A 25,431-nucleotide genomic window follows, 5' to 3' on the forward strand; every position below is an offset into this window, starting at 1 on the left:
AAGAAACTGAAGCGGTCTCAGTGTGACCGTGGAGGACATTCATACAGGATGTCTATGACCAGGCTTCTTCTAGTGGGGCTGATTGCTGTGGCCTGTGTGGCAGCAAAGTCAGACTTAGAGAGAAGGGCACAGGAGTTTCTGGACCAGTTTGATGGGAACGCTACTCATCTCATGTATCAGTATTCCCTGGCATCATGGGCGTACAACACAGATATTTCCCAGGAGAATTTAGACAAACTGGTGAGTTTTCTGGTAGATTTAAAGTGGCACTAATGAAAGGAAGAGTTTCAAAGCCATCTTCAGAGACCTCCTATGGCCTATAGCTGGGGGTCCACAAGACTGAATTGAGAAACACGGTGGATCTATGGTTCTGGTTCTGAACAACGTCAATAATGGTATATTGCTGTCAATGTTGGATTAGTAGGCTACATCTCAACACATAACTCCAGACAGACAACTAGTTATTTGATATTGTCTATTGTATTGTTAATATTATGAATCAAATGTAATTTCTGTCAATGTTTTGTTCATGGTTTCAGGGTGTACAGAGCGCAATCTGGGGAGAATACTACAGCACAGTATCCAAGGAGTCGGAGAAGTTTCCAATCGATCAGATTAGTGATCCATTGATCAAACTCCAGCTGATTTCCCTCCAGGACAAGGGCTCTGGGGCCTTGTCCGCAGACAAAGCGGCACATGTAAGATACATTCTTTCACTGCTACCTCTCTTCTATTAGCCTGACTGTCCTCATCTCTTCTATTAGTCTGACTGTCCTCATCTCATCTATTAGTCTGACTGTCCTCATCTCTTCTATTAGTCTGACTGTCCTCATCTCTTCTATTAGTCTGACTGTCCTCATCTCTTCTATTAGTCTGACTGTCCTCATCTCTTCTATTAGTCTGACTGTCCTCATCTCTTCTATTAGTCTGACTGTCCTCATCTCTTCTATTAGTCTGACTGTCCTCATCTCTTCTATTAGTCTGACTGTCCTCATCTCTTCTATTAGTCTGACTGTCCTCATCTCTTCTATTAGCCTGACTGTCCTCATCTCTTCTATTAGTCTGACTGTCCTCATCTCTTCTATTAGTCTGACTGTCCTCATCTCTTCTATTAGTCTGACTGTCCTCATCTCTTCTATTAGTCTGACTGTCCTCATCTCTTCTATTAGTCTGACTGTCCTCATCTCTTCTATTAGTCTGACTGTCCTCATCTCTTCTATTAGCCTGACTGTCATCATCTCTTCTATTAGTCTGACTGTCCTCATCTCTTCTATTAGTCTGACTGTCCTCATCTCTTCTTTAGTCTGACTGTCCTCATCTCTTCTATTACAGGCTAGTCAAATACTCACGGGAACAGGCAACATAGCATAACTTGTTGTTGTTGTTTTTGTTGTTGTTGTTAATGTTGTTGTTGTTGTTGTTAATGTTGTTGTTAATGTTGTTGTTAATGTTGTTGTTGTTAATGTTGTTGTTGTTGTTGTTAATGTTGTTGTTAATGTTGTTGTTGTTGTTGTTGTTAATATTGTTGTTGTTGTTGTTAATGTTGTTGTTAATGTTGTTGTTGTTAATGTTATTGTTGTTGTTAATATTGTTGTTGTTGTTGTTAATGTTGTTGTTGATGTTGTTGTTGTTAATGTTGTTGTTAATGTTGTTGTTGTTGTTAATGTTGTTGTTGATGTTGTTGTTAATGTTGTTGTTAATGTTGTTGTTGTTGTTAATGTTGTTGTTGTTAATATTGTTGTTGTTGTTGTTAATGTTGTTTTTGTTAATGTTGTTGTTAATGTTGTTGTTGTTGTTGTTAATGTTGTTGTTAATGTTGTTGTTGTTGTTGTTAATGTTGTTGTTAATGTTGTTGTTAATATTGTTGTTGTTGTACTTCATGTCAGCTGAACAAAGTGATGAATGAGATGAGCTCCATCTACAGTACAGGCACGGTGTGCAAGAGAGAAGACCCCTTCGACTGTCAAACTTTGGAACCAGGTAAAGGCCAGAGTCCCACATGGCCCTGGGGGAAAGTAGGACACTAAGTAATGAATAGGGTGCCATTTGGTATGGGTACAAAGTACCAACTGTCAGCTCGGCTGTGGCAACCTGACTTTACGACCGACTGCCCTTTTACGGATGTCCAAGGTCATTGACTGAGTCCCAAACCGCACTCTATTCCCTATATAGGGCACTACTTTTGACCAGGGCCTTAGTAGTGTCAAACGTAGAGCAAAATATAGGGTAAAAAGTAGTGTACTAAATTGTGTACCAGTGGGATGCAGACCCTAGACTTTTATAAAAACGGTATATCTCAAGACTACTAGTCACTCTGTCAGATACTTCAACAACAAAAAGCCCTGCTGAAAAACCCCCCTAGTTTTGAAGGAATAGTATTTCTTGTAAAAGGTGTCTCCTCACTTCAGGTTTTGGTGCTTGGATGTCTTGGTGAGGGAGATGGCTTCAGAAATCTGAGGTCAGATAGTGGTTTAATGTTGTGTATGAAAAAAGGAACCCCAGCTCAATGATATTCCTGTATGCGAGGATACATAAAATAATAACAAAAATACAAGGGAATGGACAAGAATACTGGTGTGCTGGAGTTTCTATTTCCAATATGAACTAGCCTTTTGTCAACTGGTTTACTGCTGTGTCTAATGTCTAGGGCTGGAGAGTGTAATGGCCAACATGGACAGTGACTACTATGAGCGTCTGCATGTATGGGAGGGCTGGAGAGTGGAGGTAGGGAAGAAGATGAGGCCTCTGTATGAAGACTATGTGGACCTTAAGAACGAAGCTGCCAAACTCAATGGTAGACCTACTAATACTACTACTACTACTACTATACTGCTATTATTACTACGAGTACTACTACTACTACTACCATACTACTACTGCGCATCTACTATAATACTACTACTACTACTACTACTACTACTACACTACTACTAGTATTATAGTGCTACCACTACTACTACTCCTATAATTACTACTACTATTACTACTATACTAGTACTACTACTACTAATACTATTACTACTATATTACTACTACTATTACTATATTACTATTACTACTACTATATTACTACTACTACTACTGTACTACTATTACTGCTAGTGTATTACTACTATACTACTACTACTACTACTACTACACTACTACTATATTACTATACCACTACTAATATATTACTACTATCTTACTATACTACAAATAATATATTACCAATATACTACTACTATATTACTACTAATACTACTACTGCACAACTACTATACTACTACTACAAACCTGTCCAACTACTACTACTATATCTATCGCCACAGATTATGAGGACTACGGAGATTATTGGCGGTCCAACTATGAAACTATCGATGACAGCCCATACAACTACTCCAGGGGCCAACTGATGACCGATGTGAGGCGCATTTACAAAGAGGTACGTTTGTCGACTGTTGTGGTGCTTCAACTACACTGAGCTTTTCTCACATACAAATTAAATGTATTGTATGTAGCAAAAAAACACTTTTAATAAAATATTATTGATACTATTTTGTATTATTGGATGCATTTGTTATTGTATATATTACTGTATTGTACAAGTTAGGGGTTTTACTTTCTAATGTAATCTGTTACAGTTACTAGTTACCTGTCCAAAATTGTAATCAGTAATGCAAATTTTGGATTACCCAAGTGTAACGGATGTGAAACGGCTAGCCTAGTTAGCGGGTGGTGCGCGCTAAATAGCGTTTCAATCGGTGACGTCATTTGCTCTGAGACCTTGAAGTAGTAGTTCTCCTTGCAGAGTTCCCCGAGGCTTTTGTGGAGCGATGGGTAACGATGCTTCGTGGGTGACTGTTGTTGATATGTGCAGAGGGTCTCTGGTTCGCGCCCGGGTATGGGCAAGGGGACATCTAAAGTTAAACTGTTACCCAAACTCAGTAACGTAATCCGAATACATTCAGTTACTTTTAGACACTTAAAAGCACAGGTTAGCGTTTTTTCGTCATGAATCTTCTTATGGAGGCAGCGCTGCAAAGTGGCCACTAGCTGGCACAGCCACAAAGTCATCAAATCTGTTTTTAAACCTAACCCTAATGTTAACCCTAACCTTAACCACACTGCTAACCCATAATGCCTAACCGTAACCTTAAATTAAGAATATAGCCCATCTCGCTGAAATCGCTCAGTTCTGCCTCCAGGAAAAGACTCATCCCAATAAACGTCAACCATTTTATTAACGTCAATCTGCTTAAAGAGGCATTAGAAGAAGACAAAAAATAATATTACAAATTGAACAGCATCAACTGCAGGATAAGTTCATGTTAAAGTTTACATAGCTGGCCATATAGGGATGTTACATTTGACTTAATGGGTTGGTTATGTAGGCTTCTTCTAACCCATTGCTTCTACTACTTTATATAATATAATAGGATTAGGCTATATCTTTACATTAAACACCAGAGTCTGTCATATTCCTGTCATTACAATTAATTTTATACCCCTTGATCTTAAAGAATAGGACTTGGAAATATTTATTAGTCAAATAGTTTTACCCGAGTATAACCCAATAACTAAGGACTAATTAGCCTACTCTGTTGTTTATGATTTTGTTGTCATCGACGACTGATTGGGCTTTCTCGTGGGCCACTTAATTTTTTATTTTTTGCCAATATGTAGAAAAATACGACGGGGGCGTTGAGAAGGGAGGAACTGCCTCAAACTTTTATTCCATAGGCTGGGATCCGCACTATGAAGCGGTTGCAAGAAATCATTTTATACTGGCTGTATACTGGCATATTCATTACGCCTTTTATGTTGCAAAACGTTTCTTAAACAGAAGCAAACTGGACATAACGGGGAGGGACCTACCTCAATTTGTCCAATATAAACTATTGTTTTGCTCTGTTTGCTTCCGTTTGGTTCTGTCACAAAAACCACGATTGATAGGCAGCTTAAACTTCTTATATTCAACCATTATTGGGTTAAAATACACATATACATTTGTGAACAGCCACCCACATTCACAACATCCACAATCCGTAAGGCGCAGATAGCTAAATGAGAGCGCTGCAGTGTGATTCACATCCATGCGCTCTGCAGCCTAGATATCAGTAATAAGTGATGTCCATATCGCCCGTTGAGCTACACCACTACTGTCGTCCTGACCTCCAAGTGTCTATTGAAGTTGGATAACCTTTGAATGCCGACAGCAGTCACTCCATCAGAAGACATAGTTTGGACTGTAGCCTACAAAAGCATATTCCTGCGATCCATCAAACGCATTTGTTGTGTCATCATAGTGGTCTCTAATTTGTGGTCAGACTCGCTCAGGCAGAACAAATACAAATGACCGAGGTAAAGACAGTTTGAGGTTGGATATTCGCGCTTTCAAACCTCAATAGCTTTCAAACCATTTGAGCCACTGACTCCAAATAAGTGTCATGATGTTGGAAAAATTGCGCACACCAGATTTGGACATTGATTCGCTTTCCAAAGCTAATAAACATGTGGAAATGTGAGCAGCATTTTGTATTCCTAGTTGAAATAGTTAGGGAGCATAAACAAAGTACAAACTTTTTTTCACATTTGAATGTCAATAGCTCCTTGGTCATGTGACCTACTGACTTCAAACAAGGTTCCAGAATGTCCACTGACTGTCCCTTCTATATTGCACACACTTTAGTTTGTCCATTTTCATCTCACAAGATTTTACATACATTTTCCTAAATTAAAAATGTATATCTTACAGGCCTACATCTTCTCTCACTTCGTTGGTGTGTCACCTCACCAAATCTGAATACCATGATGTTGACATATTTGCTATATTTGATGATGTTGACATATTTGCTATATATGCTCGGCCTTTTTTGTCGTCTGAACATGAATTTGGCTTTACATGACTGAAAGGTGCAGGTGTCCGAGGCACAGAAGTAAGGTGAGGCTTTTTTTACGGCTGACATTTGACATGCTTGTATTTGAATGCCAAGGTGCAACATGGGTTGACCTCATGACATTCAGAATACAGCACGTCTGTCCGTGGCTGGTGTAGATTTGAGGTACCTGATAAGGGCTTTATTTCCTTCCATCTTAATAGAAATGGAAAATGACTTTGCTCCTGGTCTGGTCATTCTTTTAGCACGACTCACTTGTTCTGTTCCTCTGTCTCCCCGGAGTACTCTTCATCACTTTGTGCTTGTCTGTCATCTTTCCTGTCCTCTAGAGTCTCTTCCTCACCTTCTGTCCCTCTGTCTCCGTAGTACTCTTCATCACTTTGTGCTTGTCTGTCATCTTTCCTGTCCTCTAGAGTCTCTTCCTCACCTTCTGTCCCTCTGTCTCCGTAGTACTCTTCATCACTTTGTGCTTGTCTGTCATCTTTCCTGTCCTCTAGAGTCTCTTCCTCACCTTCTGTCTCTCTGTCTCCGTAGTACTCTTCATCACTTTGTGCTTGTATGTCATCTTTCCTGTCCTCTAGAGTCTCTTCCTCACCTTCTGTCCCTCTGTCTCCGTAGTACTCTTCATCACTTTGTGCTTGTCTGTCATCTTTCCTGTCCTCTAGAGTCTCTTCCTCACCTTCTGTCTCTCTGTCTCCGTAGTACTCTTCATCACTTTGTGCTTGTCTGTCATCTTTCCTGTCCTCTAGAGTCTCCTCCTCACCTTCTGTCTCTCTGTCTCCATAGTACTCTTCATCACTTTGTGCTTGTCTGTCATCTTTCCTGTCCTCTAGAGTCTCTTCCTCACCTTCTGTCCCTCTGTCTCCGTAGTACTCTTCATCACTTTGTGCTTGTCTGTCATTTGTGCTTGTCTGTCATCTTTCCTGTCCTCTAGAGTCTCTTCCTCACCTTCTGTCTCTCTGTCTCCGTAGTACTCTTCATCACTTTGTGCTTGTCTGTCATCTTTCCTGTCCTCTAGAGTCTCTTCCTCACCTTCTGTCCCTCTGTCTCCGTTCTTCATCACTTTGTGCTTGTCTGTCATCTTTCCTGTCCTCTAGAGTCTCTTCCTCACCTTCTGTCCCTCTGTCTCCGTAGTACTCTTCATCACTTTGTGCTTGTCTGTCATCTTTCCTGTCCTCTAGAGTCTCTTCCTCACCTTCTGTCTCTCTGTCTCCGTAGTACTCTTCATCACTTTGTGCTTGTCTGTCATCTTTCCTGTCCTCTAGAGTCTCTTCCTCACCTTCTGTCTCTCTGTCTCCGTAGTACTCTTCATCACTTTGTGCTTGTCTGTCATCTTTCCTGTCCTCTAGAGTCTCTTCCTCACCTTCTGTCCCTCTGTCTCCGTAGTACTCTTCATCACTTTGTGCCTGTCTGTCATCTTTCCTGTCCTCTAGAGTCTCTTCCTCACCTTCTGTCCCTCTGTCTCTGTAGCAGTCTTCATCACTTTGTGCCTGTCTGTCATCTTTCCTGTCCTCTAGAGTCTCTTCCTCACCTTCTGTCCCTCTGTCTCTGGAGTACTCTTCATCACTTTGTGCTTGTCTGTCATCTTTCCTGTCCTCTAGAGTCTCTTCCTCACCTTCTGTCCATCTCTGTCTCTAGAGTCTCTTCCTCACCTTCTGTCTCTCTGTCTCCGTAGTACTCTTCATCACTTTGTGCTTGTCTGTCATCTTTCCTGTCCTCTAGAGTCTCTTCCTCACCTTCTGTCTCTCTGTCTCCGTAGTACTCTTCATCACTTTGTGCTTGTCTGTCATCTTTCCTGTCCTCTAGAGTCTCTTCCTCACCTTCTGTCTCACCTTCATCACTTTGTCCTGTCATCTTTCCTGTCTCTAGAGTCTCTTCCTCACCTTCTGTCCCTCTGTCTCCGTAGTAGTACTCTTCATCACTTTGTGCCTGTCTGTCATCTTTCCTGTCCTCTAGAGTCTCTTCCTCACCTTCTGTCCCTCTGTCTCTGTAGAGTACTCTTCATCACTTTGTGCTGTGTCTGTCATCTTTCCTGTCCTCTATCACCTTCTGTCCCTCTGTCTCTGTGCTTGTCATCTTTCCTGTCCTCTAGAGTCTCTTCCTCACCTTCTGTCCCTCTGTCTCTGGAGTACTCTTCATCACTTTGTGCTTGTCTGTCATCTTTCCCGTCCTCTAGAGTCTCTTCCTCACCTTCTGTCTCTCTGTCTCCGTAGTACTCTTCATCACTTTGTGCTTGTCTGTCATCTTTCCTGTCCTCTAGAGTCTCTTCCTCACCTTCTGTCTCTCTGTCTCCGCTCTTCATCACTTTGTGCTGTCATCTTTCCTGTCCTCTAGAGTCTCTTCCTCACCTTCTGTCCCTCTGTCTCAGGAGTACTCTTCATCACTTTGTGCCTGTCTGTCATCTTTCCTGTCCTCTAGAGTCTCTTCCTCACCTTCTGTCTCTCTGTCTCCAAAGTACTCTTCATCACTTTGTGCTTGTCTGTCATCTTTCCTGTCCTCTAGAGTCTCTTCCTCACCTTCTGTCTCTCTGTCTCCATCTTTCCTTCATCACTTTGTGCTGTCTGTCATCTTTCCTGTCCTCTAGAGTCTCTTCCTCACCTTCTGTCCCTCTGTCTCTGTGCTCTTCATCACTTTGTGCTGTCATCTTTCCTGTCCTCTAGAGTCTCTTCCTCACCTTCTGTCCCTCTGTCTCTGGAGTACTCTTCATCACTTTGTGCTTGTCTGTCATCTTTCCTGTCCTCTAGAGTCTCTTCCTCACCTTCTGTCCCTCTGTCTCTGGAGTACTCTTCATCACTTTGTGCTTGTCTGTCATCTTTCCTGTCCTCTAGAGTCTCTTCCTCACCTTCTGTCCCTCTGTCTCCAGAGTACTCTTCATCACTTTGTGCTTGTCTGTCATCTTTCCTGTCCTCTAGAGTCTCTTCCTCACCTTCTGTCTCTCTGTCTCCGTAGTACTCTTCATCACTTTGTGCCTGTCTGTCATCTTTCCTGTCCTCTAGAGTCTCTTCCTCACTGTCTTCTCCGTCTCTCTGTCTCATCTTTCCTGTCCTCTAGTACCTTCTGTCCCTCTGTCATCACTTTGTGCTTGTCTGTCATCTTTCCTGTCCTCTAGAGTCTCTTCCTCACCTTCTGTCCCTCTGTCTCTGGAGTACTCTTCATCACTTTGTGCTTGTCTGTCATCTTTCCTGTCCTCTAGAGTCTCTTCCTCACCTTCTGTCCCTCTGTCTCCAGAGTACTCTTCATCACTTTGTGCTTGTATGTCATCTTTCCTGTCCTCTAGAGTCTCTTCCTCACCTTCTGTCCCTCTGTCTCTGTAGTACTCTTCATCACTTTGTGCTTGTCTGTCATCTTTCCTGTCCTCTAGAGTCTCTTCCTCACCTTCTGCCCCTCTGTCTCTGGAGTACTCTTCATCACTTTGTGCTTGTATGTCATCTTTCCTGTCCTCTAGAGTCTCTTCCTCACCTTCTGTCCCTCTGTCTCCAGAGTACTCTTCATCACTTTGTGCTTGTATGTCATCTTTCCTGTCCTCTAGAGTCTCTTCCTCACCTTCTGTCCCTCTGTCTCTGTAGTACTCTTCATCACTTTGTGCCTGTATGTCATCTTTCCTGTCCTCTAGAGTCTCTTCCTCACCTTCTGTCCCTCTGTCTCCGTAGTACTCTTCATCACTTTGTGCCTGTATGTCATCTTTCCTGTCCTCTAGAGTCTCTTCCTCACCTTCTGTCTCTCTGTCTCTGGTGTACTCTTCATCACTTTGTGCTTGTCTGTCATCTTTCCTGTCCTCTAGAGTCTCTTCCTCACCTTCTGTCCCTCTGTCTCTGGAGTACTCTTCATCACTTTGTGCTTGTATGTCATCTTTCCTGTCCTCTAGAGTCTCTTCCTCACCTTCTGTCTCTCTGTCTCTGGTGTACTCTTCATCACTTTGTGCTTGTATGTCATCTTTCCTGTCCTCTAGAGTCTCTTCCTCACCTTCTGTCCCTCTGTCTCTGGAGTACTCTTCATCACTTTGTGCTTGTCTGTCATCTTTCCTGTCCTCTAGAGTCTCTTCCTCACCTTCTGTCCCTCTGTCTCTGGAGTACTCTTCATCACTTTGTGCTTGTCTGTCATCTTTCCTGTCCTCTAGAGTCTCTTCCTCGCCTTCTGTCTCTCTGTCTCTGGTGTACTCTTCATCACTTTGTGCTTGTCTGTCATCTTTCCTGTCCTCTAGAGTCTCTTCCTCACCTTCTGTCCCTCTGTCTCTGGAGTACTCTTCATCACTTTGTGCTTGTATGTCATCTTTCCTGTCCTCTAGAGTCTCTTCCTCACCTTCTGTCTCTCTGTCTCTGGTGTACTCTTCATCACTTTGTGCTTGTCTGTCATCTTTCCTGTCCTCTAGAGTCTCTTCCTCACCTTCTGTCCCTCTGTCTCCGTTAGTACTCTTCATCACTTTGTGCCTGTATGTCATCTTTCCTGTCCTCTAGAGTCTCTTCCTCGCCTTCTGTCTCTCTGTCTCTGGTGTACTCTTCATCACTTTGTGCTTGTCTGTCATCTTTCCTGTCCTCTAGAGTCTCTTCCTCACCTTCTGTCCCTCTGTCTCTGGAGTACTCTTCATCACTTTGTGCTTGTCTGTCATCTTTCCTGTCCTCTAGAGTCTCTTCCTCACCTTCTGTCCCTCTGTCTCTGGAGTACTCTTCATCACTTTGTGCTTGTCTGTCATCTTTCCTGTCCTCTAGAGTCTCTTCCTCGCCTTCTGTCTCTCTGTCTCTGGTGTACTCTTCATCACTTTGTGCTTGTCTGTCATCTTTCCTGTCCTCTAGAGTCTCTTCCTCACCTTCTGTCCCTCTGTCTCTGGAGTACTCTTCATCACTTTGTGCTTGTATGTCATCTTTCCTGTCCTCTAGAGTCTCTTCCTCACCTTCTGTCTCTCTGTCTCTGGTGTACTCTTCATCACTTTGTGCTTGTCTGTCATCTTTCCTGTCCTCTAGAGTCTCTTCCTCACCTTCTGTCCCTCTGTCTCCGTTAGTACTCTTCATCACTTTGTGCCTGTATGTCATCTTTCCTGTCCTCTAGAGTCTCTTCCTCGCCTTCTGTCTCTCTGTCTCTGGTGTACTCTTCATCACTTTGTGCTTGTCTGTCATCTTTCCTGTCCTCTAGAGTCTCTTCCACACCTTCTGTCCCTCTGTCTCTGGAGTACTCTTCATCACTTTGTGCTTGTATGTCATCTTTCCTGTCCTCTAGAGTCTCTTCCTCACCTTCTGTCCCTCTGCCTCTGGAGTACTCTTCATCACTTTGTGCTTGTCTGTCATAATTTTGCACGCCCAATTTTTCAGTTTTTGATTTGTTAAAAAAGTTTGAAATATCCAATAAATGTCGTTCCACTTCATGATTGTGTCCCACTTGTTGTTGATTCTTCACAAAAAAATACAGTTTTATATCTTTATGTTTGAAGCCTGAAATGTGGCAAAAGGTTGCAAAGTTCAAGGGGGCCGAATACTTTCGCAAGGCACTGTATCTGTATCTGTAATCTGATTACAATATTTTTGCTGGTAACACAACGAGATGTTTGGAATCCGTTATATGTCATCCTTTACTCCCCAACCAGTGTGCTTTATTTGCATTATGCAAATCGAACTTGCCACATCAAAGATATTGTGTTTTTATGTTTTATTGCACACCATCAACTCTATTGTGTCTTTCCAGATCCTCCCCCTCTACAAAGAGCTGCATGCCTATGTGAGGTCTAAGCTGCAGGCCAAACACCCTGAACACATCCACCCAGAGGGGGGCCTACCTGCACATCTACTGGGTAAGGTCACTGGACAGGGCTCAGCTTTCGCTCCAACACTGCTGGAACATGACTGAGTCAGTTTATGAAGGTCTTCTCTCTCTCTCTTTCTCTCTCTTTCTCTCTCTGTCTCTCTCTGTCTATCTCTCTCTCTTTCTCTCTCTTTCTCTCTCTCTCTCTTTCTCTCTCTTTCTCTCTCTGTCTCTCTCTGTCTATCTCTCTCTCTTTCTCTCTCTTTCTCTCTCTCTCTCTCTCTCTCTCTCTCTCTCTCTCTCTCTCTAATTACCTTTTTCAGGTGACATGTGGGGAAGGTTTTGGACAGGTCTTTACCCCATCTCAACCCCTTTTCCAGAGAAACCCGATATTGATGTGACGGAAGCTATGATCGCACAGGTTGAGTGAAAATAAAGCATGATCTGCTATTGTATGTATCCAACATAAACCTTGACTATTGTAGACTAGGAATCGTGGGTTGGATCTGAAGGAAACAAGTGTGACTTTAATAGTGACTTCTGTTACTTTCAATTCTTACCTCCTAAAATACCCTGTGAGTTAAACACCTTTTCTGTAATTCCCAGAAATGGCCTAAGGACAGACTGTTCCAAGAAGCAGAGAAGTTCTTCATGTCGGTGGGTCTATACAAGATGTTTGATAACTTCTGGAAGGACTCTATGCTGGAGAAACCGACTGATGGCAGGAAGGTAGTGTGCCACCCTACAGCCTGGGACATGGGGAACAGAGAGGACTTCAGGTAACAGGAATCGTATTCATCCTGCGTTTAACTCATCTAGCAGGTAAGGGCATTGGGCCAGTAACCAAAAGGTTGCTGGTTCGACTCCCTGAGCAGACAAGGTGGAAAACTCTGCTGTTCTGCCTTTGAGCAAGGCACTTAACCTCCGACAACAACTGCTCCCCGGGTGTTGATGACGTGGATGTGGATTAAGGTCGGCCCTCCGCTCCTCTCTGATTCAGAGGGGTTGGGTTAAATGCGGAAGATACATTTCAGTTGAATGCAGTCAGTTGTACAACTGACTAGGTCTCCCCCTTTCCCTTTACATAGCCCAGGACATGCAGAGTGACGAGCCTTAGGGAGGGACAGAGAGGACTTGAGGTAACAGGAATCATGTTCCTACTGTATTTATCCCTGGACACGCAGTAAGTAGAGCCTTAGGGAGGGACAGAGAGGACTTCAGGTAACAGGAATCATGTTCCTACTGTATTTATCCCTGGACACGCAGTAATTAGAGCCTTAGGGAGGGACAGAGAGGACTTCAGGTAGCAGGAATCATGTTCCTACTGTATTTATCCCTGGACACGCAGTAAGTAGAGCCTTAGGGAGGGACAGAGAGACTGCAGGTACCAGGAATCATGTTCCTACTGTATTTATCCCTGGACACGCAGTAAGTAGAGCCTTAGGGAGGGACAGAGAGACTGCAGGTACCAGGAATCATGTTCCTACTGTATTTATCCCTGGACACGCAGTAAGTAGAGCCTTAGGGAGGGACAGAGAGGACTTCAGGTAGCAGGAATCATGTTCCTACTGTATTTATCCCTGGACACGCAGTAAGTAGAGCCTTAGGGAGGGACAGAGAGGACTTCAGGTACCAGGAATCATGTTCCTACTGTATTTATCCCTGGACACGCAGTAAGTAGAGCCTTAGGGAGGGACAGAGAGGACTTCAGGTAGCAGGAATCATGTTCCTACTGTATTTATCCCTGGACACGCAGTAAGTAGAGCCTTAGGGAGGGACAGAGAGGACTTCAGGTAGCAGGAATCATGTTCCTACTGTATTTATCCCTGGACACGCAGTAAGTAGAGCCTTAGGGAGGGACAGAGAGACTGCAGGCACTAACTACTGATATAGAATGAATTTCCTGTTAGTCGCAGCAGCATGTCATAAAGATATGAAGGAATTCGGTTGTGAAACATAAGTCATCAAGGTAAAAATCCACAGCACGTTGAACTGCTTTTCAAAATGCTGTACACACATGTAGAATTAAATCTGAGGGAGTTGATCTGATTTTGTAGGCTATACCTCCTTACACTCAGCATCAATTGTAATGATTAAATATTAATAATAAATATGAACTTATTATACGCTATTGTACTATATTATATACTGTATTATTTACTGTATTATACTGTATTATGTATTATAACGTATTATACTGTATTATATACTGTATTATACTGTATTATATACTGTATTATATACTGTATTACTGTATTATACTGTATTATACTGTATTATATACTGTATTACTGTATTATGTATTATAACGTATTATACTGTATTATGTATTCTGTATTACACTGTATTATATGTATTATAATGCATTATACTGTATTATATTGTATTATTCTGTATTATACTGTTTTATAATGTATTATACCCTATTATACTGTATTATACTGTACTTCCCTGACTTTGTCTACTTCTTAAATTTCCCCCATTTCCAGGATCAAGATGTGTACGGAGGTGAACATGGACCACTTCCTGACAGCGCACCATGAGATGGGACACAACCAGTACCAGATGGCCTACAGGAACCTGTCCTACCTGCTGAGAGACGGGGCTAACGAGGGCTTCCACGAGGCCGTGGGGGAGATCATGTCCCTGTCCGCTGCCACCCCCAAACACCTGAAGGCCCTGGGACTCCTGCCAGACGACTTCGTAGAGGATAAAGGTGACAGCTGAGTCAGGGGTAGGGGCAGGTAGTGGTAGAAGCAGATCTAGATCTGAGGATAACAGTTAGACAACAGTTGTTGTTGTTGTTATAGCTGGTCTATGGAATACCTGAGTTACACCTGAACAGAATCAGGGTCAGCGACAGGGACAGGGACAGGGTCAGGACAGGGACAGGGTCAGGGACAGGGTCATGGACAGGGTCAGGGTCAGGGTCAGGGTCAGGGTCAGGGTCAGGGACAGGATCAGGGTCAGGGACAGGGTCAGGGACAGGATCAGGATCAGGGTCAGAGACAGGGTCAGGACAGGGACAGGGACAGGGTCAGGATCAGGGTCAGGGGGTCAGGGACAGGGACAGGGACAGGGTCAGGGACAGGGTCAGGGCCAGGACAGATTCAGGGCCAAGGCCAGGGCAGGTATGAGCAAATCTACATGTATATCTGATGGGGATAATCGACACTGAGTCAGACCGTGTTGTAGGTTTTGTTTCACGTTGTTTCATCAAAATGGCTCCTCTAGTGACTCCCTGTCTCGGATAACACCCGAGAAGTGCCCTACTCTTTGACCAGAGACCACTACACTCTGTTTTCTATACAGTGTCAGCATTCTAGATGTACCCTCTCTCAAACAGCACTTCTTCCTCTTCCTCCGGCTCCAATGCAGAGACTGATATCAACTTCCTGATGAAGCAGGCCCTGACCATCGTGGCCACCCTGCCTTTCACCTACATGCTGGAGGAGTGGAGGTGGCAGGTCTTCCTGGGGACCATCCCCAAGGACCAGTGGATGCAGCGCTGGTGGGAGATGAAGTAAGGAAGGACCTCTTCTGGAGCTCCTTCAGCTTGTCATAGGTTACAGTTGATTTAGCTTTAGCTGATGGGAGATAAAGAATCGCAAACAATATATCAGTGTTGTATATCAAAGTAAAGAAGCAGCTCTAGTGGAGGTTTAGTGTTTTTACCTCATAGTTGGTTTCGCAATACACTATAGGGACATTACAATGCTAACTATTGATGCTAACTCTGTTACCAGGAGGGATATGGTCGGTGTAGTGGAGCCCTTACCCAGAGATGAGACATACTGTGACCCGCCTGCTCTGTTCCACGTGTCCGGAGACTACTCCTTCATCAGGTCTCATCTCAATACCCCTCACATCCAGACATTCTCACTACTCCTTCATCAGGTCTCATCTCAATACCCCTCACATCCAGACATTCTCACTACTCCTTCATCAGGTCTCATCTCAATATCCCTCACATCCAGCCATTCTCACTACTCCTTCATCAGGTCTCATCTCAATATCCCTCACATCCAGCCATTCTCACTACTCCTTCATCAGGTCTCATCTCAATATCCCTCACATCCAGCCATTCTCAATACTCCTCACATCCAGCCATCCTCAATATCCCTCACATCCAGCCATTCTCACTACTCCTTCATCAGGTCTCATCTCAATACCCCTCACATCCAGCCATTCTCACTACTCCTTCATCAGGTCTCATCTCAATACCCCTCACATCCAGCCATTCTCAATATCCCTCACATCCAGCCATTCTCACTACCCCTCACATCCAGCCATTCTCACTACTCCTTCATCAGGTCTCATCTCAATACTCCTCACATCCAGCCATTCTCACTACTCCTTCATCAGGTCTCATCTCAATACCCCTCACATCCAGCCATTCTCACTACTCCTTCATCAGGTCTCATCTCAATATCCCTCACATCCAGCCATTCTCACTACTCCTTCATCAGGTCTCATCTCAATACCCCTCACATCCAGCCATTCTCACTACTCCTTCATCAGGTCTCATCTCAATACCCCTCACATCCAGCCATTCTCACTACCCCTCACATCCAGCCATTCTCACTACTCCTCACACCCAGCCATTCTCAACACCCCTCACATCCAGCCATTTTCAACACCCCTCTCACATACAGCCATTTTCAACACCCCTCACATCCAGCCATTTTCAACACCCCTCACATCCAGCCATTTTCAACACCCCTCACATCCATTTTCAACACCCCTCCAGCCATTTTCAACACCCCTCACATCCAGCCATTCTCAACACCCCTCACATCCAGCCATTCTCAACACCCCTCACAGCCATTTTCAACACCCCTCACATCCAGCCATTTTCAACACCCCTCTCACATCCAGCCATTTTCAACACCCCAGTCCCCACATCCAGCCATTTTCAACACCCCTCACATCAGCCATTCATCAGCCATTTTCAACACCAGCCATTCTCACATCACATCAGCCATTTTCACTCACATCACAGCCATTCTCAACACCCTCACATCCAGCCATTATCAACACCCCTCACATCCAGCCATTCTCACATCCAGCCATTCTCACACATCCAGCCATTCTCACACCCCCTCACATCCAGCCATTCTCAGCCATTCTCACTACCCCACATCCAGCCATTATCACTACCCAGCCATTCACATCCAGCCATCAACACCCTCAGCCATTCTCACCCCACACTCCAGCACATCCAGCCATTATCACTACCCCTCATCCAGCCATTCTCAACACCCCTCACATCCAGCCATTCTCAACACCCCTCACATCCAGCCATTCTCATCTCATTCTCCACCCCTCACACCCAGCCATTCAACACCCCTCCAGCCATTCTCAACACCCCTCACATCCAGCCATTCTCACAGCCAATACCCCTCACATCCAGCCATTCCAGCCATTCATCACATCCAGCCATTCTCAACAGCCCTCACATCCAGCCATTCTCAACACCCCTCACATCCAGCCATTCTCAACATCCCTCACATCCAGCCATTCTCACTTCACACATCAATTATCACTACCCCTCACATCCAGCCATTCTCAACACCCCTCACATCCAGCCATTCTCACTACTCCTTCATCAGGTCTCATCTCAATACCCCTCACATCCAGCCATTCTCACTACTCCTTCATCAGGTCTCATCTCAATACCCCTCACATCCAGCCATTCTCAATATCCCTCACATCCAGCCATTCTCACTACCCCTCACCAGCCATTCTCACTCCCTTCATCAGGTCTCATCTCAATACCCCTCACATCCAGCCATTCTCACTACTCCTTCATCAGGTCTCATCTCAATATCCCTCACATCCAGCCATTCTCACTACTCCTTCATCAGGTCTCATCTCAATACCCCTCACATCCAGCCATTCTCACTACTCCTTCATCAGGTCTCATCTCAATCCCCTCACATCCAGCCATTCTCACTACCCCTCACATCCAGCCATTCTCACTACCCTCACACCCAGCCATTCTCAACACCCCTCAGCCATTTTCAACACCCCTCTCACATACAGCCATTTTCAACACCCTCACATCCAGCCATTTTCAACACCCCTCACATTTTCCAGCCATTTTCAACACCCCTCACATCCAGCCATTCTCAACACCCCTCACATCCAGCCATTCTCAACACCCCTCACATCCAGCCATTCTCAACACCCCTCACATTCCAGCCATTTTCAACACCCCTCACATCCAGCCATTTTCAACACCCCTCTCACATCAGCCATTTCAACACCCCTCACATCCAGCCATTCTCAACCCCTCACCCAGCCATTCACATCCAGCCATTCTCAACACCCCTCACATCCAGCCATTCTCAACACCCCATCACATCCAGCCATTCTCAACACCCCTCACATCCAGCCATTCTCAACACCCCTCACATCCAGCCATTCTCAACACCCCTCACATCCAGCCCCTCACATCCAGCCATTCTCAACACCCTCACATCCAGCCATTCTCAACACCCCTCATCCAGCCATTCTCACTACCCCTCACATCCAGCCATTCAACACCCTCACATCAGCCATTCTCAACACCCCACATCACATCCAGCCATTCTCAGCCATTCTCACTACTCCTTCATCAGGTCCCTCAATACCCCTCACATCCAGCCATTCTCAACAGCCCCACTCACATCCAGCCATTCTCAACACCCCACATCCAGCCATTCTCAACACCAGCCATTTTCACATCCAGCCATTCTCAACACCCCTCATCCAGCCATTCTCAACACCCTCACATCCAGCCATTTTCACATCCAGCCATTCTCAATTCTCACTACACCCCCACCCCTCACATCCAGCCATTCTCAACATCCCCATCACACCCCCCAGCCATTCTCACATTCCAGCCATTCTCAACACCCCTCACATCCAGCCATTCTCAACACCCTCATCCAGCCATTACCCCCCTCACATCCAGCCATTCTCAACACCCTCACATCCAGCCATTCTCAACACCCCTCACATCCAGCCATTCTCACTCACATCCCTCACATCCAGCCATTCTCACATCACATCCAGCCATTCTCACTACCCCACACATCCAGCCATTCTCACACCCCACACATCCAGCCATTCTCACTCAGCTACCCCCTCACATCCAGCCATTCTCAACACCCCTCACATCCAGCCATCCAGCCATTCTCAACACCCCTCACATCCAGCCATTCTCAACACCCCTCACATCCAGCCATTCTCAACACCCTTCATCCAGCCATTCTCACACCCCTCACATCCAGCCATTCTCAACACCCCCTCACATCCAGCCATTCTCAGTCACATTTTCTCAACACCCCTCACATCCAGCCATTCTCAACAGCCATTCTCAACACCCCTCACATCCAGCCATTCTCAACACCCCTCACATCCAGCCATTCAACACCCCTCACATCAGCCCCCACCTGGAGCTTCTTCATCCAGCCATTCTCAACAGCCCTCACATCCAGCCATTCTCAACACCCCTCACATCCAGCCATTCTCAGCCATTCTCAACACCCCTCATCCAGCCATTCTCAACACCCCTCACATCCAGCCATTCTCAACATCCTCACATCCAGCCATTCTCATGAAGCATCCAGCCATTATCTCACACCCATCCAGCCATTCTCAACACCCCTCACAGCTCCATCCAGCTCATCATTCTCATGTCACATCCAGCCATTCTTGACTCCAGGACTCATCTCAATACCCCTCACATCCAGCCATTCTCAACACCCCTCACATCCAGCCATTCTCATGTCACATCCAGCCATTCTCAACACCCCTCACATCCAGGACTCATCTCTGTCACATCCAGCCATTCTCACTTCCTTCATCAGGCCATTCTCATCTCAATATCCCTCACATCCAGCCATTCTCACTACTCCTTCATCAGGTCTCATCTCAATACCCCTCACATCCAGCCATTCTCACTACCCCTTCATCCAGCCATTCTCACTCCTTCTCAACACCCTCACATCCAGCCATTCTCAACACCCCTCACATCCAGCCATTCTCACTCCAGCCATTCTCAACACCCCTCACATCCAGCCATTTTCAACACCCCTCACATCCAGCCATTTTCAACACCCCTCACATCCAGCCATTCTCAACACCCCTCACATTCTCCAGCCATTCTCACTCACATCCAGCCATTCCAACACCCCTCACATCTTCTCATCCAGCCATTCTCAGATCCAGCCATTTCTCTCAACACCCCTCACATCCAGCCATTCTCAACAGCCATTCTCACTACCCCTCACATCCAGCCATTCTCAACACCCTCACATCCAGCCATTCTCACACCCCATCCCTTCACATCCAGCCATTATCCCCTCACATCCAGCCATTCTCAACACCCTCACATCCAGCCATTCTCAACACCCTCACATCCAGCCATTCTCACTTCTCACCCTCACCCAGCCATTCACATCCAGCCATTCTCTGTCCCATTCTCACATCCAGCCATTCTCACTGTATCATTCTCACCCTCACATCCAGCCATTCTCAACACCCTCACATCCAGCCATTCTCAACACCCTCACATCCAGCCATTCTCAACACCCTCACATCCAGCCATTATCAACACCCTCACATCCAGCCATTCTCAACACCCTTCAGCCATTCTCAGGACATTCTCAACAGCCCTCACATCCAGCCATTCTCAACACCCCTCACCATTCTCAACACCCTCACATCCAGCCATTCTCAACACCCTCATCCAGCCATTCTCTCAACAGTCACATCCAGCCATGTACTCAGCCATTCTCACACCCCCCTCACATCCAGCCATTCTCAACAGATACTCACATCCAGCCACTTCTCACTGCCCTCACATCCAGCCATTCACTGTCTCTCTCAACCATTCTCAACACCCCAGCCACATCCAGCCATTCTCACACCCCTGCACATCCAGCCATTCTCAGCCATTCTCAACCCCTCACATCCAGGACATCCAGCCATTCTCAGCCACACCCCTCACATCCAGCCATTCTCACATCAGCCCTCACATCCAGCCATTCTCAACACCCCTCACATCCAGCCATTCTCAACACCCTCACTGTCCAGCCATTCCCATCATTCTCAACACCCCTCAGCATCCAGATTCAGCCATTCTCACTACATCCAGCTCACATCACAGTCCATTTACAACCCCTCACATCCAGCCATTCTCACATGGTCTCATCTCAATTCCATTCTCAAGGTTCTCAACACCCTCACATCAGCCCTCACTCCAGCCATTCTCAATACCCTCCATCCAGCCATTTCACAGTCCTTCAGTGACCATCTCAAGAGCCTCACATCCAGCCATTCTCACTACTCCTTCATCAGGTCTCATCTCAATACCCCTCACATCCAGCCATTCTCACTGTCTCATCTCAATATCCCTCACATCCAGCCATTCTCACTACTGTCCTTCATCGTCCAGTCTCATCTCAATACCCCCACATCCAGCCATTCTCACTACTCCTTCATCAGGTCTCATCTCAATACCCCTCACATCCAGCCATTCTCACTACCCCTCACATCCAGCCATTCTCACTACTCCTCACACCCAGCCATTCTCAACACCCCTCACATCCAGCCATTTCAACACCCCTCTCACATACAGCCATTTTCAACACCCCTCACATCCAGCCATTTTCAACACCCCTCACATCCAGCCATTTTCAACACCCCGTCCAGCCATTTCAACACCCCTCACATCCAGCCATTCTCAACACCCCTCACATCCAGCCATTCTCAACACCCCTCACATCCAGCCATTTTCAACACCCTCACATCCAGCCATTTTCAACACCCCTCACATACAGCCATTTTCAGGACCCCTCATCCAGCCATTCTCAGTACCCCTCACATCCAGCCATTCTCAACACCCTCACATCCAGCCATTCTCACTACCCCTCACATCCAGCCATTCTCAACACCCCTCACATCCAGCCATTCTCACTACCCCACACATCCAGCCATTCTCACTACCCCACACATCCAGCCATTATCACATCCAGCCATTCTCAACACCCCTCACATCCAGCCATTCTCAACACCCCTCACATCCAGCCATTATCACTACCCCTCACATCCAGCCATTCTCAACACCCCTCACATCCAGCCATTCAGATCCAGCCATTCTCAACTACCCCTCATCCAGCCATTCTCAATATTCTCAATAACATCCAGCCATTCTCACTACCCCTCACATCCAGCCATTCTCACTACCCCCCTCATCCAGCCATTCTCAACACCCTCACATCCAGCCATTCTCAACACCCCTCACATCCAGCCATTCTCTACACACATCCAGCTATTACATCCAGCCATTCTCAACACCCTCACATCCAGCCATTCTCAACTTCCAGCCATTATCACTACCCCTCACATCCAGCCATTCTCAACACCCCTCACATCCAGCCATTCTCAACATCCCCATTCTCAACACCCTCACATCCAGCATTCCATTCTCAACACCCCTCACATCCAGCCATTCTCAACACCCCTCACATCCAGCCATTCTCAACACCCCTCACCCAGCTCACATCCAGCCATTCTCAACACCCTCACATCCAGCCATTCTCACACCCTCACATCCAGCCATTCTCAACAGCCCTCACATCCAGCCATTCTCAACACCCCTCACATCCAGCCATTCTCAACATCCCTCATCCAGCCATTCTCACTACCCCACACATCCAGCCATTATCACTACCCCTCACATCCAGCCATTCTCAACACAGCCATTCTCAACACCCTCACATCCAGCCATTCTCAACAGCCCTCACATCCAGCCATTCTCAACAGACCATTCTCAGGATCCAGCCATTCTCAACATCCCTCACATCCAGCCATTATCACTACCCTTTCAGCATCAGCCATTCTCAACACCCCTCACATCCAGCCATTCTCAACATCACATCCAGCCATTCTCACTAAAATCCAGCCATTTCTCAACAGCCCTCACCAGCCATTCTCACACCCCACATCCAGCCATTCTCAACAGCCCTCACATCCAGCCATTCTCAACAGCCCTCACATCCAGCCATTCTCAATATTGTATCAATATTATTTATTAGATTCTTTCTCAACACCCCTCATCCAGACATTCTTCAGCTTTAGTTTAGATTTTAGTTTTAGATTTTGGGATTTTGAAGTGATTTATTTGACCTGTTCCACCAGGACATGTAGAGAACTATCTACACCATGATACAGGACCAGGACTGTCTCTGTCATTGTTATAGGTCATTTAGCTTTAGGTGGTGGGAGATGATGAAGCATAGACATGTATTTGACCCAGGACTGTCTCTGTCATAGATACTTCACCAGGACATGTACTGTACTTGACCCAGGACTGTCTCTGTCTGTCATAGATACTTCGCCAGGACATGTACTGTACTTGACCCAGGACTGTCTCTGTCATAGATACTTCACCAGGACATGTACTGTATCTGACCTAGCACTGTCTCTGTCATAGAGTACATGTCCTGGTGAAGTATCTATCTGACCCAGGACTGTCTCTGTCATAGATACTTCACCAGGACATGTACTGTACTTGACCCAGGACTGTCTCTGTCATAGATACTTCACCAGGACATGTACTGTATCTGACCTAGGGCTGTCTCTGTCATAGATGCTTCACCAGGACATGTACTGTACTTGACCTAGGACTGTCTCTGTCATAGATACTTCACCAGGACATGTACTGTACTTGACCCAGGACTGTCTTTGTCATAGATACTTCACCAGGACATGTACTGTATCTGACCCAGGACTGTCTCTGTCATAGATACTTCACCAGGACATGTACTGTATCTGACCCAGGACTGTCTCTGTCATAGATACGTCACCAGGACATGTACTGTACTTGACCCAGGACTGTCTCTGTCATAGATACTTCACCAGGACATGTACTGTATCTGACCCAGGACTGTCTCTGTCATAGATACTTCACCAGGACTGTCTATCAGTTCCAGTTCCAGAAGGCTCTCTGTGAGGCAGCTGGCCACTCTGGACCCTTATTCAAGTGTGACATCACCAACTCTACAGCAGCCGGGGACAAGCTCAGGTGCTGCTACCAAATCTGTTTGTTGTTGCGTCTGTCATGTCTACTTCTAAGAATGCTGAATGGCCAATGAACAAGTAATCAAACTAACAACCACATCTCATTTTACAGGAAGATGCTGGAGTTCGGGAGGTCAAAGTCGTGGACCAGAGCCCTGGAGACGATTTCAGGAAATGCCCAGATGGACTCCGCCCCTCTCCTGGACTACTTCAAGGACCTCCGTGTTTGGCTCATAGAAGAAAACAGGAAGAACAACAGGAAGCCAGGATGGAGAGCAGCTGAGGACCCATGTGAGTACCTATAGAGTAGTGTCCCTATCCATACTAGGGCACTATCTAGTCCAGATTCTGTATCTAGCTCACTATCCAGTATGCATAGTCAATACATCGCTCCATACTATGTTCTATGCAATTTTAGATGTAGTTAAAAGTGATATATTCAATAAATAATGCATATTTCCTATCTGTTCAACAGTCTCAGAGAATGCCTACAAAGTGAGGTTGAGTCTGAAAGCAGCTATGGGTGACAAGGCAGTGAGTAACACTAAGCTGAACTTGGTTGTAAAACAGCTCCACTACCTTTTCGTTTGGACGATCTCTTCATATAATCCAGTTGAACTGACTTGAATTGTTTCTCTTCCAGTACATGTGGAACGCCAACGAGATGTACCTGTTCAAAGCCAACATGGCCTACGCCATGAGACAGTATTACCTTGAGGTCAACAAGACGGCAGCTCTTTTCACGTAAGTGTTTCACAATAAAAGTCCACCTAGACGTCACTCACTCTCAGCTTTGCTTCTCTTTATGTCAGTCACTCCCATCACATTCCAGAATGAAAATGTATGTATGTATATATATATATATAATATTGTATCAATATTATTTATTAGAATCTTCTTGTGACATCACGTCATTTTATTATCTTTGTTCCAGGACAGAGAACATCCACACCTACAAGGAGACAGCCAGAATCTCTTTCTACTTTGTGGTGACTGACCCTGCCAACTCTGCCGTGGTCATTCCCAAAGCTGAGGTAGAGGCTGCTATCAGGTAAAGGATTCAACCCTTGAACGTGAGCTGATTACACATGCTAAAACAAACCTTGGCCGATCATATCTGCCAAACTGAGTGAGCGACACCACAAGACTGTCTGAAACAGAGTAATAACACTTTGTGTAACATTCTTGATGTGGTTTCTGACTTAAACAAAGTTGCATCTTCCCACCAGCATTCAGTAAATCCTCTTATGGAGGTTTTATTCCAGTGTTTGTACATGAAACATTACCCATAACCCCATGACTCAAGCCATCGTTCATCTCACTAGGATGTCCAGAGGTCGAATCAATGACGCATTCAAACTGGACGATAAAACTCTGGAGTTCGAGGGTCTCCTAGCAACGCTGGCCCCGCCCGTGGAGCAGCCGGTCACCGTCTGGCTGGTGGTGTTTGGGGTGGTCATGGGACTGGTGGTCTGCATGGGCTGTTACCTCATCATCTCTGGCTTCAGAGACAGGAAGAAGTGAGTCTGGGCCGTATTCATAACAGGGTTGATCATCTCTGGTTTCAGAGACAGGAAGAAGTGAGTCTGGGCCGTATTCATAACAGGGTTGATCATCTCTGGCTTCAGAGACAGGAAGAAGTGAGTCTGGGCCGTATTCATAACAGGGTTGATCATCTCTGGCTTCAGAGACAGGAAGAAGTGAGTCTGGGCCGTATTCATAACAGGGTTGATCATCTCTGGCTTCAGAG

General features: G+C 45.7%; 1 protein-coding gene across 1 annotated transcript in view; it reads left to right on the top strand.

The window, feature by feature from the left end:
* Positions 1 to 25,431, top strand: part of ace2 (angiotensin I converting enzyme 2) — a 27,376-nt gene continuing 1,945 nt past the window's right edge. Inside the window, exons 1-17 of the mRNA XM_065022672.1 lie at positions 1 to 240; positions 540 to 698; positions 1,887 to 1,980; positions 2,648 to 2,794; positions 3,312 to 3,424; positions 11,553 to 11,658; positions 11,933 to 12,030; positions 12,216 to 12,388; positions 14,099 to 14,325; positions 14,988 to 15,132; positions 15,356 to 15,454; positions 23,563 to 23,685; positions 23,794 to 23,972; positions 24,157 to 24,215; positions 24,325 to 24,425; positions 24,616 to 24,732; positions 25,007 to 25,201. Coding sequence (XP_064878744.1) covers positions 49 to 240; positions 540 to 698; positions 1,887 to 1,980; positions 2,648 to 2,794; positions 3,312 to 3,424; positions 11,553 to 11,658; positions 11,933 to 12,030; positions 12,216 to 12,388; positions 14,099 to 14,325; positions 14,988 to 15,132; positions 15,356 to 15,454; positions 23,563 to 23,685; positions 23,794 to 23,972; positions 24,157 to 24,215; positions 24,325 to 24,425; positions 24,616 to 24,732; positions 25,007 to 25,201 — 2,327 coding nt within the window. The 5' untranslated portion in view covers positions 1 to 48. The remainder of the gene's footprint in view (positions 241 to 539; positions 699 to 1,886; positions 1,981 to 2,647; positions 2,795 to 3,311; positions 3,425 to 11,552; positions 11,659 to 11,932; positions 12,031 to 12,215; positions 12,389 to 14,098; positions 14,326 to 14,987; positions 15,133 to 15,355; positions 15,455 to 23,562; positions 23,686 to 23,793; positions 23,973 to 24,156; positions 24,216 to 24,324; positions 24,426 to 24,615; positions 24,733 to 25,006; positions 25,202 to 25,431) is intronic.

This window comes from Oncorhynchus nerka, linkage group LG2 (assembly GCF_034236695.1).
Source record: "Oncorhynchus nerka isolate Pitt River linkage group LG2, Oner_Uvic_2.0, whole genome shotgun sequence".
NCBI lineage: Eukaryota > Metazoa > Chordata > Actinopteri > Salmoniformes > Salmonidae > Oncorhynchus > Oncorhynchus nerka.